At 35.4% G+C, this 12,101-nt stretch overlaps 1 protein-coding gene across 1 annotated transcript in view; it reads left to right on the top strand.

Annotated features, from left to right (window-relative positions):
* DPYD (dihydropyrimidine dehydrogenase) overlaps nt 1-12,101 on the top strand; it is a gene marked incomplete at both ends in the record, with an annotated part of 823,320 nt that overhangs the window by 553,109 nt on the left and 258,110 nt on the right. The window contains one exon of the mRNA XM_079721437.1: nt 3,831-3,914. Within this exon, the coding sequence (XP_079577563.1) occupies nt 3,831-3,914 (84 nt within the window). The remainder of the gene's footprint in view (nt 1-3,830; nt 3,915-12,101) is intronic.

Raw genomic sequence — 12,101 nt, 5'->3', positions numbered from 1 at the left:
GGTAAAAGTGGGATTCAAACCCATGAACTCTGGCTCCATAGTCCACACTATTAACATATCATTCTATTTTATGCCGATAGATGGGTGATAGGTAATATGTGAAATTAGAAACAGCAAATTTTCTGTCACTGCCTTCAGTAGATTACTTTATTGTATAATCATGTAGGTGAGGCAGAATAAACTCTGGGCTAAGTGACTAAACTAAAAACTTGTGACTAACAAGAGTAAGAATGCATGCCCAGTTTCAGTTAATTTAACATTTCATGCAAATTCAACAATTAAGGCTTTTTGAATGCATATAGTTGCTTGGAAATAGAATTAACTACCTTTTAAGGTGGTGCACATCCTATAACAGAAATATTCAAGCAGAGGCCAATTGAATATTCCCCATCTCTTGGTGTTACCTTGAGCAGGATTATCTGTTTTTGAAGCCTAGATGCTCATTTCAAAGGTCTTTCCAGGTGTGTTTGGTGGGTCAGTGTTTGCATACATGTATAACACTGGGGATATTTTTAACAATTAGACACTGAACAGACTTTAAATTGAATAAGTGGTTTTACAAGATTTTAATATTTATTTAAAGTTTAGAAGCTTTAAGGATGTCGAGTTGTAATGTTTTGTTAACACACTGAAACAACTCCAGCCATGGAATAAGTGATTTCTAATCAGTTATGATAGTGACTAAGAATACAGGCTCTGGACTCAGAATGCTTGGGTTCAAGACCCTGCTCTCATTTACAAGCTATAGAACAATAAGTGAGTCACTTGAACTCTTTGTACTTTGGTTTTATCACTTGCAAAATGGGGATAATGGTATATCCCATTACAAAGAGCCTAGTAAAATGTCTGACATACTGTAAGTACTCAGTAAATGTTAGTTATTATTGTCTACTATGATAGCTAATTGTAAACTTGCACTTACAATTTAGGAAATATGTATAATGTAAATATGTATGGGAATGGTACCTAAAACTTATTCCAAAATGTTGTTGAATTGATTTACTATTAATTGCTGCAATTCAACTAGCAATTTAAAAGAAATAAAGAAGTCTAAAAGAAGTATTTGAAATAACTAAGAAATAATAAGAAAAGCACAGTATTGTATATAATTACAATGTACAATGTTTTAATTAAGCTGGAAATTCCCACATGACATGGTTTTGAGATAGGTCACATTATCGCCGGTTTACACTTAAATAGATGGAGACAGGGCTTCCCTGGTGGCGCAGTGGTTGAGAGTCCGCCTGCAGATGCAGGGGACACGGGTTCGTGCCCCGGTCCGGGAAGATCCCACATGCCGCGGAGCGGCTAGGCCCGTGAGCCATAGCCTCTGAGCCTGCGCGTCCGGAGCCTGTGCTCCGCAACGGGTGAGGCCACAACAGTGAGAGGCCCGCGTACCGCAAATAAATAAATAAATAAATAAATAAATAAATAATAGATGGAGACAAAACAAGTTAACTGACTTGCCCAAATTCCTTAGCAGCTCTAGGATTAGAGCTCAAGAGTTTAGCAGGTTGTGCTTTGTCCAAGCTTACCACCAAACCAGCAGGAAAAAATGTAGCATGATTCATGGTAATTTTCAAATAACATGAAGCATTTTAAAATTGAATTAAAGAAGCAAAAACCTTAATAAAACCATGTTAGAAAATAGGCTGAATGAGCAAATGAATTTTTCCAAACGTACAGAAGAAAAAGCAGACTCACTAATGAATAAAGGTGGGTAGGAAGTCAACCAAGAAAGAACTAACTAGAATTTTTAAGTTTGTTGAGGTCCTATTTAAAATTCATGAAACAGGAAAAAATAGGCTAAAATCTTGATCGATTAGGAAGAAAAGAGAGACTTGAAGAGACTCTGTTGGCCTAAAGAAAGGTTTGGTACACCTAGAAAATAATGAACTTTTTAAAAAGTCTTTGTGTGATGCTATAGACATGTTATAATATTATGGGAACTGATTCAAGCTTCTGGTTTACCTTACTTAAGAGGAAATTGTGGCATTGGAAGAGTTCCAGAAGTTAGATAAAAGAATTGTTTCGTTTATCCTCCATTCCTCAAATTAAAAAGTGTTCTATTTGTTCTTAGAGCTTTTACAGAAGACTTCTCAAAAATTGTTTCTCCAATTATTATAAGAATGCTTAGCGTGAAATTTTTTTTCATTTTTGTTAAGACACATTTGTATACTAATGAATTAATGAGTTAAATAAGAAAGAAGCCCGTTTAATTATTAAAGTAAGACAAAATTATCTGTACTTCATGTTTCTTAGCATGGACTTTTAAGAAATACAATAAAATTGATTATCAGTTAAAAAACATGAGAGAAATAAGAGAGAAAGATTAAGAGGTACAGACTTCTAATTACAAAATAAATGAGTCATGGGTATGAAATATTCAGTATGATAAATATAGTCAGTAGTAGTGTAATATCTTTATATGGTGACAGATGGTGACTAGACTTACCATGGTGATCATTTTGTAATGTATAGAAATGTATAGAAATATTGAATCACTATGTTGTGCACTAGGGATTAACACAGTGTTGTAGGTCAGTTATACTTCAAAAATAAACAAACAAACAAACTCATAGAACAAGAGATCAGATTTATGGTTATCAGAGTCAGGGTGTGTTGGGTGAAGGCAGTCAAAAGGCATAAACTTCTGGTTATAAGATATGCAAGTATTAGGGATGTAACGTACAACTTGACTAATATAATTATCACTGCTGTATGTCATATGTAAAGTTGTTAAGCGAGTAAACCCTAAGAGTTCTCATCACAAGGGCTTTTTTTCTTTTTCTTTTATTTGGTATCTATATGAGATAATGGATGTTCTCTACACTTCTTGTGGTAATCATTTCGTTATGCATGTGAGTCAAATCATTATGCTGCACACCTTAAACTTTTATAGTGCTATATGTCAGTTATATCTCAATGAAACTGGAAGAAAAAAATGAAAAATATAAAGAGCAAAACCAAGAAGAAAAAAGCAGCCCGATGCATGTGTTATATGTATGTTTTACTTTTTTATATACATAGAAAAAGTAGAAAATTACACATTAAATTGTTAACATTGATTACTTTAGAGGTAGGAAATTGAAGGAGAGAAGAGAAAGACTATTTATATTTTTCTATACTTTGGTTTAATTTGAACTGTTACCAAAATTTTATTTTACTTTAAAATTTTTTTAAAGCAACATAGAACATAATGAATGTAGTTCCAGTTTGGGGAATTAACATGCTTGAATGCTCTGAAGCATATGAAAGCAGTATTAATGAATAATAAAAGTTAATTGATAAAAGGGGAACATTTAAAATTTTACTCAAACTCACTCCAGCTAGCCTACTACATTTTTCTTTGCACTGCTACCTCCAGTACCAATTATCCAGAATTAGTAAGATTTGTTTCTTTGAAAATAGAAGTTTTGTAGGGCAGAATCAATGTGCTGTCAAACAGACCTGAGTTAAAATCTCTGCTGTGGCGTTTGATAACCAGCTTTGTCATTTAATTCCCTTGAGCTTCAGTCTCCTCATCTTTAAAATTGGTACCCTAATAATCCAAGGATTATGAGAGTCAGAGATAACAAATATAACTCACATAGTGCAGTGAGTGTCATCTTATAAGCACTCAATAAATATTTGCTGTTGTTATTATTATTGCTGCCATACACACTCTCATTTGAGAGAGTCGGAATATACCTCACAAGGTAGCCGTGGTGCAGAAAGCAGAGTAGTTAAAATTTGGCAAATGTAACCTTTGTTGAGTTATCAGTGGTGAAACCTATCAGTACACGAATAAAGCTTTGCCTTTACTTTCATTTTCCTTCCACATCTTAAAGGCTTCTGGAGCAGATGCCCTGGAGTTAAATTTATCGTGTCCACATGGCATGGGAGAAAGAGGAATGGGCCTGGCTTGCGGGCAGGTAAGGACCTCAACAGCTGCCATTATGTATGTCTGTGTGACAGAACAGGCCCTGTACGGATAGTTACTATACCTTAGGCAGAAGATGGGAGGATCAGATGAGTGGCTTGAGACTTCCAGGTCTGCATTGTTTAAATATTTAGTGCTTAAAAAGTGGAAAATGAGAGAAGTTGACATTACAGCAACTGTTTAGGTTTATTGAGGAAAATATCACATTATGTGCTTGACAGGAGGTAATATCATAACAAATAGTTTTTTAAAGCGCTGAAGCAGAATTAGCTGATTTCAAATGCAATGTTCTTTATTCATTCCTGATGCTGATCCAGTTTCCCTGGAGCAATATACTGTACAAAATGCATTGTTCGTAGTGATTTTGTAGTAAATGGGGCACAGCACAAATTGCATTTTACATTTTTTAGCATATGATCATTATTCCCTAACTGTGTTTTGGGAGTTGCAAAAAGACTTTGATGCTATTTTTATTTTTGGATACAATAAATGGAAACTTCATGCTAAAATACTTTCAAAAACCTAATGAATAAAATGTGGAAATATATGTTAATATGTAGAAAACATTGCATCTTTGTGTAACTGGATACAGTGTTATACGTTAAGGAACAATGTAAAAGCTTAATGCTAAAAAGGTGAGTATTTTGCATCTAATTTAGCTTTTAAGCCCAGAGGGAAATGATGTGAATTAAATAATACAAAATGTTGTAATTTATGACAAATTTCCTAGTCCTAGAAAGTTTAGTTTTATTTCCACATCTGACACAGGGCCTTGTACATAGTAGGTGCTCAATTCTTCAATTCTTTTTTTTTCAAGTCATAGAGTTATTTGAATTAAACTCAGAGGCCAGAGGCCCTTAACTTGGGCAGAAATTTCTGCTTATTCAAATGAACATAGGTTGCTCTTTTCATATTAGCATTCAGGGAGGATTTTAAAGTACCTTGTAAATATTTAATTAACATTCAGAATAGATTTGTGACTTAGGAAGAAACCATTCTTTTATGGCAGCAGGAAAGGATGGCCTAGTCAAATGTTGTTCAAGTACATTCTCTATTCCACTCACAACAGATTATCCGGAAGTGTGGTAATAGAGCGAGCCTCAGAATTACCTGTAGAGGAAAAATACCGTTATATTAAATCATGACTTTTATAAGTCATATGATTAGGCAACAGTCAGTGTGTCAAGATGTGTAACTTCGTTAAAATGAGGAAGGTTCCTAAAAGGACACCTGCAGCAGGGCCTGAGGGAGTCGAGTTTCTCTCTTTACCCCTTTCCCAGTGTCTGAAACTTAGAACCAAAATATCTTTTAGTTACATGGATTAAAACAGCTATGGGAAATTTAAATCTATTGACTAATTTTTAAAAGAAAGATGTATTTTAATATATATTCCTTGCCACAAATATGACAATTACTTTGAAAATGTTGCCCAGCTTTGAGTTTATTTTTTAGAGTAGACTTTTGCTCTGGGAACACCTCTAAACTTACCCAGCTGTTAAGTGTCTTAGGCGTATCCTCTCCAGAAAGTTATTTAGCCACACAAATTTTCTCACAGCCTTTGGCTGAATGAAGATGCAAGTGCTAAAATTTTGCAGTCACTTATCATTAAGATTTCTAAAAGTCATGGAAAACATATGTTCCAAAAACCATTATATCTTGGACTGAAGGAAACTTAGAACTATTTCCATTTCACTTATTAGTTATAATCTCTAAAATTATAACCAATTCTTTCTATTAGCCAAGTTTAGAAATTTTCTTTTGAATTATATCCTCAAATTATACAATAGGAAAATAAAGCTAATTTAATCATTTTGCTCCAACATAATTTAAATGATTACTCTGCCTCGGGACACATGAATGTTCAATATTTTAAATAGCAGGAAGGAAGAATATTAGTGCATTGAAAAAAAATGCACTAATATTTAGAGTGGGCACAAAAACATCTGGGTCTTATTCATCTTTTCTTTTATTTCCTTTTTTCCTTTCTCTGCCTCCTGTTCCCACTGGCTCTTCTTCCCTCCCTAAGGTTCATAGTTTTAAACACTTGCAAGTCGGTGGGATGGGGAATTTGTACTCAGTGTAGGGGGACTGAGGAGCCATTCCAATTCATTTTTCCCATCACAGTGTGATCCTGAATCCCATCTGCTGAAAGTTCCCTTTGTGCCAAGCACAGACTTGTGTGTATCACCAGAGCCTGATAAATGTTTGCTTCATGAATGAAACAAACTGACCTTAATTCCATGGCTAGAATATTTATCCATTGGAAACACTCTCTTGTACTGTCCACATTTCTGGTGTTTCTAGAAACAATAGTGATTTTACCTCCTTAAGATGAGGTAAGGTATCATAATACAGTACATTTTCCTCTCTAAACATCTGTTTTATTCTCCTTTATCTCAAATATTTTCTTGCAAATATCAAATAAGTGAAAAATACTGCCTTTGTACCTAAGCGCTTTTAAATTTGCTGTATATATTTAAACATATACATATATATTTAAACTCTTTATGTTTCCATAAGTGACTAAAAATTGTGAAATATATGAATAGAAAAGGCTCTAACCTTTACAGCACAGAGACATCATATATATTTATGGAATTTATAGAAATAAATGATATCTCAAGCCGACCTTGGGAATTTGAATTGTATATTCCCTGCATGGTGAAACTTCATATAAAATCTTAAACACTTAGCATGACACTTTCTAAGTGTTTAAAGGCAGTCTCATTCTTTATTCTTTCCATCAATCATCTATGTCACCTTGATCAAGCCACTTACTCTCCTAAAGCATCAGTTTCCATCTCTATAACATGGAATTTGAACTAGATGATCTCTAAATCCCCTCCAGCTTTAATGTTCTTTAAATGCTAACATTATAGGCAGCAGACTAACATGTAATTTTTTAATCTACCCATAAAGAGCATTGGTAAAACAAGAACAACTAAAGAAATAAATGCATATCATGTTGTTCTTTTTAAAAACATTAACATTTTCCCTGGCCTGCATAAAAGTCAACGTTTTACTTATTGCTCAAGTAAAGGTGAAAATGTGCTCTAGTTTGGGTTGTGTATACTCCAAAGAGTCAGAGTTATATTACAACATGAAAATTTTTTCTGTCTTCTTCCTTCTGCTCCTAACAATCCTCTGAAGTAGGATGAGTTTTTATCCCATTGAATAAATTAAAAAATAAGAAACAAAAAACCTGAGCTTCCATGTTTCCCAGGTCACAAAGCTGGTCAGCGGCCCCTGGGGCCTGAACTTTAATTAGCATGTAAGCCTGAATATAGGAAAGGCATGGAGAACAGTTCCTAATCAATCAGTACTTGAATATTAGCATAAATATTATTATTATTAATTTAAAAGTAGGTGCAGGACTAAGTCAGCTCTAAAGTCACAAACAAACCTGAACCTACTATTGAGGTGTTCTGTCTCTTGGGAATAAAGAAGCTTCTCTGATGTCTTGACATTCAAATTTAAAGTTGTCTACATGCAGTCTGTGTAAACCAATTTCCTGTGGCAGCATATTACTTTATAAAGGTACTTGAACTACAATAAATTCTATAAAGTCCAGATGAAATGGCACCTCTTTGAGGTCTTCTCCTTTTCTGAAATGCTAAGTGTTCATAGGGCATTAAGTGAATATCCCTCTTTTGTCCTTTTAGAATTATACTGAATATTTTTACTCCCACCCTGTAGAACTTCCTAACCTAGATTCACACAGAAGCTGAATAGACCTTGAGTAGCTTTCTACTGTTGTTGTGGTTGTTTTGTTTTTGAAATTATTACCAACATTTTAAAAACAGGTGGCTGGACAAAAAAATTCTACTTCTTAGGTCTCTTGCAATAATGAAGGTATGGCCGCACTTGGCCTGCACTGCCATGCAGCAGTGAGGAACTAGAGCTTAATTAGGCTCCTTTAACAATGTATCTGGTACATGTAAACAGCAGCAAACATTTGACCAAGGATAAGTGCTCAATTCGCAACATGGATTTGATCAGTATGTGCCTGTCTGGTTCAACCTTTAAGTACTGAAACCAAACCTTCCCAGCATTTTTGCTAATCCTCTGGGTTCCTGACATTGAAGATTCTCTAGGCTGCCTTCTTCAGCCAGCAGTGCCTTTAATTCTTAGACCCTCCATCAGCTACCAAAAGAAAAATAGTTGGTGGGGGCGGCGTGGGGTATGGGATAAGTTGCCTTGTCTTCCTACCTTCCTATTTTATCTTCCACATAGCAAAAAAGGAGAGCAAGAGGAAACATGCTCCACAGGACTTTAAAATACTGGTTACATAATCCCCATGATTTTTTGTCCTTGCCATCAGAAAGCATACATTTTTAAAGTCTTTTCTTGAGTTACTTTTCACACCAGCTGTTTCCTTCTTTGCCTTGAGTCAGTGATGTGGCACAGACTCTCAGAAATGAGAGGAACCTTGAAGATTTCCCAGTTCAGCCTCCTTATTTAGAGGACAGGAATTGGGGACTTGGAAGTGATCTAAATAACCTTAGCCTGAGGTAACCAACTAACAAGGCTCAGAGCCTATGATATACTCTTGTCATTGACCCGCATCCGGTGTTCTGTCCAGTATTTTCTACTTTGTCATTTGGGTGTAACCAAATCTCTAGTCAACTGAATAAGTCAGTCAGTCATTTGCCCTGGAAACTTCTTACTCTGTACCTTTTTGAATACTATTATACCCTCCGCCTGGAATTCGTATCTTTTCAACTGAAATTATTCAAATAAAAACCACCTGTCTAATTCTATTTCAAATGACATCTAATTCATTAATTGGGTATGTTTTATCAATCAAACAAATTTTCCATGAGAAAGGAAAAATAATATTTTATATATGAACGGGTTAAAGATAGAAACTAGGTGCATACTCTCATTTCAGTCTATGGTGACCTAGAGATTGAATCACTGTCAATGAATTTGGATTTCTTTACCTAACAGTTCTAAGAGGCTACAGAGATGTTATTTATCTGGCCCTTGGAGGATTCTCATTGTTCAGTGTTTTGGATGCCATGGTTTGGCCTTCATTGTGGGTGTGATTGCTAAATAGTGCACAACCAGCTTGGTAACAATTCCTTTGGATGGAAAATTCCAAAATGATAGTATGTAATTGGAGAGAAGACTACTCTAGCTTTACAGGGAAAGCAGAGTTCTGAATAAAGATGGCGGTGCCACCATCATCACCTGCTGTGTCTTTCTATCTCACAACCCCCTCCATTTATTTACATACGTTCTCTGCATAGAATTTCCGAACACTGGATTATTCAACTAAAACAGTCTTAACATTAATTTTCTCATCAGGAAATACATATACAGTCTTGCTTTTTATGATGATTTAGCTAAGCAAAACAAGCTAGTTTAAAAGTGGTAAATCTTAAAATGTTCAGTGATCTTAAATAATTGTTGAGTTATATTAAGATCACCTAAAGCAACACTTTGATATTTCCCTCATGATCTGTTCTGTGTCCAAATTTAATTTACATAAACTCTGTATTTTTATTAAAAAAAGAGAGAAAAGGTTTGCTTCTGTTAAAACATGACAACATTTTTCATAAAACACAGATTATTGCTCTTGTCCTTGCCAGACAGAAGATGTCTGTCACCAGGGAGAGAATCTAAAACTAAGTGTGAGGACCACATTGCCCCAGATGTGCTAGCACTTCCCTTAGGAAATAAAACCTTTTTCCAGCGGCTGGGCTAACAGACCCTCTATCTCATATGCAATACAAGTTCGAGGGAACAATGAACACAGCCCTGCCTCAATCTGGTCCCCATTGAATGTCTGTGGAGGGGACAGTATAAAGACCCCTCTTTTAAAGCCAAAACAGTTGACAAGTGATAGCACTTCCTGTATTTCCCAGGGGTGAAATGCAAGAAGAATTTCTCAAGAGTATGAGAAATCTTAAAGGTTAGAGAAAGAAATGTGGGAGCCCCACCAGTGGTAAAATACAACAAATTCAAGTCACAGTGACCTCTCTGACATCTCTTGGGGGAATCTAAGGTGAGGCTTACTGCTGAAATTTTCTTTTTGATACTGGTTAGGTATGTGCCCACGAGACCTCCTCTGTTTAAGGTTCTTGATTCTTCTCATCCCTTCTGACTCTAGCCTCTGTAAGAAACATGGGTGTCAAAGTGTTGCTTTGTCCTGAATGTGGTGTTTAACTTTGCTCTAATCAACAAGGACGAATGTAAGTTCGGGCGAGGAAGTTGTTCTTGATGCCTATGAGCTGACTGGCTAAACGTGAGCTAGGTTAGCCTCAGTGGGTTGAGCCCCTGAGACGTCACAGGTTTAGAAATCACTGCACTGTAAAATAACCTCATTCCTGGAAGACAGACAAGAAATGGGTGCATGGTATAAGCTTCTGCAAAAGCGACTGAAATCTGATATTACCCAAATACATTTTACTATCCTGCCTTCTTTTATTTTTCCTTTTGGCGGTATAATTTTGGAAGTGCTTTAAAAATTATCAACTTGGTTATGAGAAAGAGTATACCTATTAAAAAGAAATATTTGCTTTACACTATATTATGTTGCCTAATTTTTTATTTGATTTTAATTCCCAGACATTCGCATAGACATGGGTGCTTGGATAAGTAGACAACTACAGGAGATCTGTAAGAGGCATTTACAGAACTGCCAATATTTTGCCTTAAGCTGGTTCTCTATGAGTTTTTCAATTTTAGTTATTAATGTTGGTTAATGATATAAAAATGATCCCTTTCTTTTACAAATAATAAATCTTTAGTAGAAAGCAACACCCTTTAAATCTAACTGAGATACTAGTTCTAGATCAGGAAGTGTCATTGTTTTTATCTAGAATAACAATCATAGGTCTGTCAGTTAAAAAAAAATTATATATATATATGTATATGTATGTATATATTTAGTACAAATAGGTGAATGACCTGGTGAATGGTTGCAGGAAAAACATCTAAATATGTATTTTCAAACTTAATGTGGTTTTTACTACACTCATCATGTTATATTCCTGAAATAAAACAGCAATATCATTTCAAATTGTTTTAAAATCACTCTCAAATGATCACATCACAGTGAATTTGAGAGTTTTCTATATGTCTGGTGACTATAGCACAAAGATGAACCAAAAATATGTTTGACCTAAAGAGAGAGATGTGGGAATGAGGTGGGGAGAGGCTATGATCTTAGTCTGTGATATCATGCAGTTTGTATACCATAATGTCACACCAGAATAAATAGGTATCAGCAGTGCAGAATAGAAACAAAGTTGGAAACCAAAATTACTAAGATAGAAATATTGGCAATGGAATGGCGGGTCCAGTCATGGGATCCAACTAGCCTAGAATATTTGAAAGAACTGGCATATAGGACTTGAGTCCTGCATTAAAAGGGACAAAAGACCCAGGAATAAAAGGACACTGCATTTTGGGCTAAAAAGCAAGATTGGACCAGAAAACTAATAAGAACTCAGGAGCTAACAGACTCGGAGGCAGCAGAGTTCAAGATAAGGCAAGAGAGAGGATAATGAATAAGGCAAATCAAGGGAAGGCGTAAGAGGCACTACTTTGAAGAAGACCGTAAAATTAAGGCAACTTCTACATCAGAGAGAAAGTTTTTACACATTTCTCGCTGGGGTAGAAGTAATCTTTTAAAGTACAATCAGTTTAAGGCTTCCAGCTGGGAGTAGGTGAGCAATGTTAGGAAGGAGACACATGGGTTTATTTGACTATAGAAGAAAATATTGCCCCTCCCCCCCCCGAAAAGTAAGTCAAAGAAAATAGATTTATCAAGCTCATAGCATTTTACACCCTAGGAGTACTGATTCAAAATTGAAATTTCTATGGCTTTTGTTACCATCGTCCGGCAGTCACATTCCCAGGGAACCGTTACATCCCCCATCCCCTGAAACACATGAGGAGGTCCTTATGGGGAATCACGGATTTTACACAAACATGAAGTCTGTGTTGACGTTGATTACACTGCAGAGATCTTAATGACAGTCATGTTTTGAGCTAACATTGTTTTTGTCCTTTCAAAAAAAAGTCAATTTATCAAGTAGCAATATGATTAATTAATACGTACTCTGAAAAAAGTTTTGTTTAAAGAGATACCAATTTAAAGCATGACTGTCAATTTTAGCCACTTTGATATGTCTTAAATATCTTTGGTTCTTTCCTCGTATTACTTGCT

This window comes from Hyperoodon ampullatus, assembly GCF_949752795.1.
Source record: "Hyperoodon ampullatus genome assembly, chromosome: 2".
NCBI lineage: Eukaryota > Metazoa > Chordata > Mammalia > Artiodactyla > Ziphiidae > Hyperoodon > Hyperoodon ampullatus.
The sequence above is the reverse complement of the archived record's forward strand: the minus strand, read 5'-3'. Positions and strand labels throughout refer to the sequence as shown.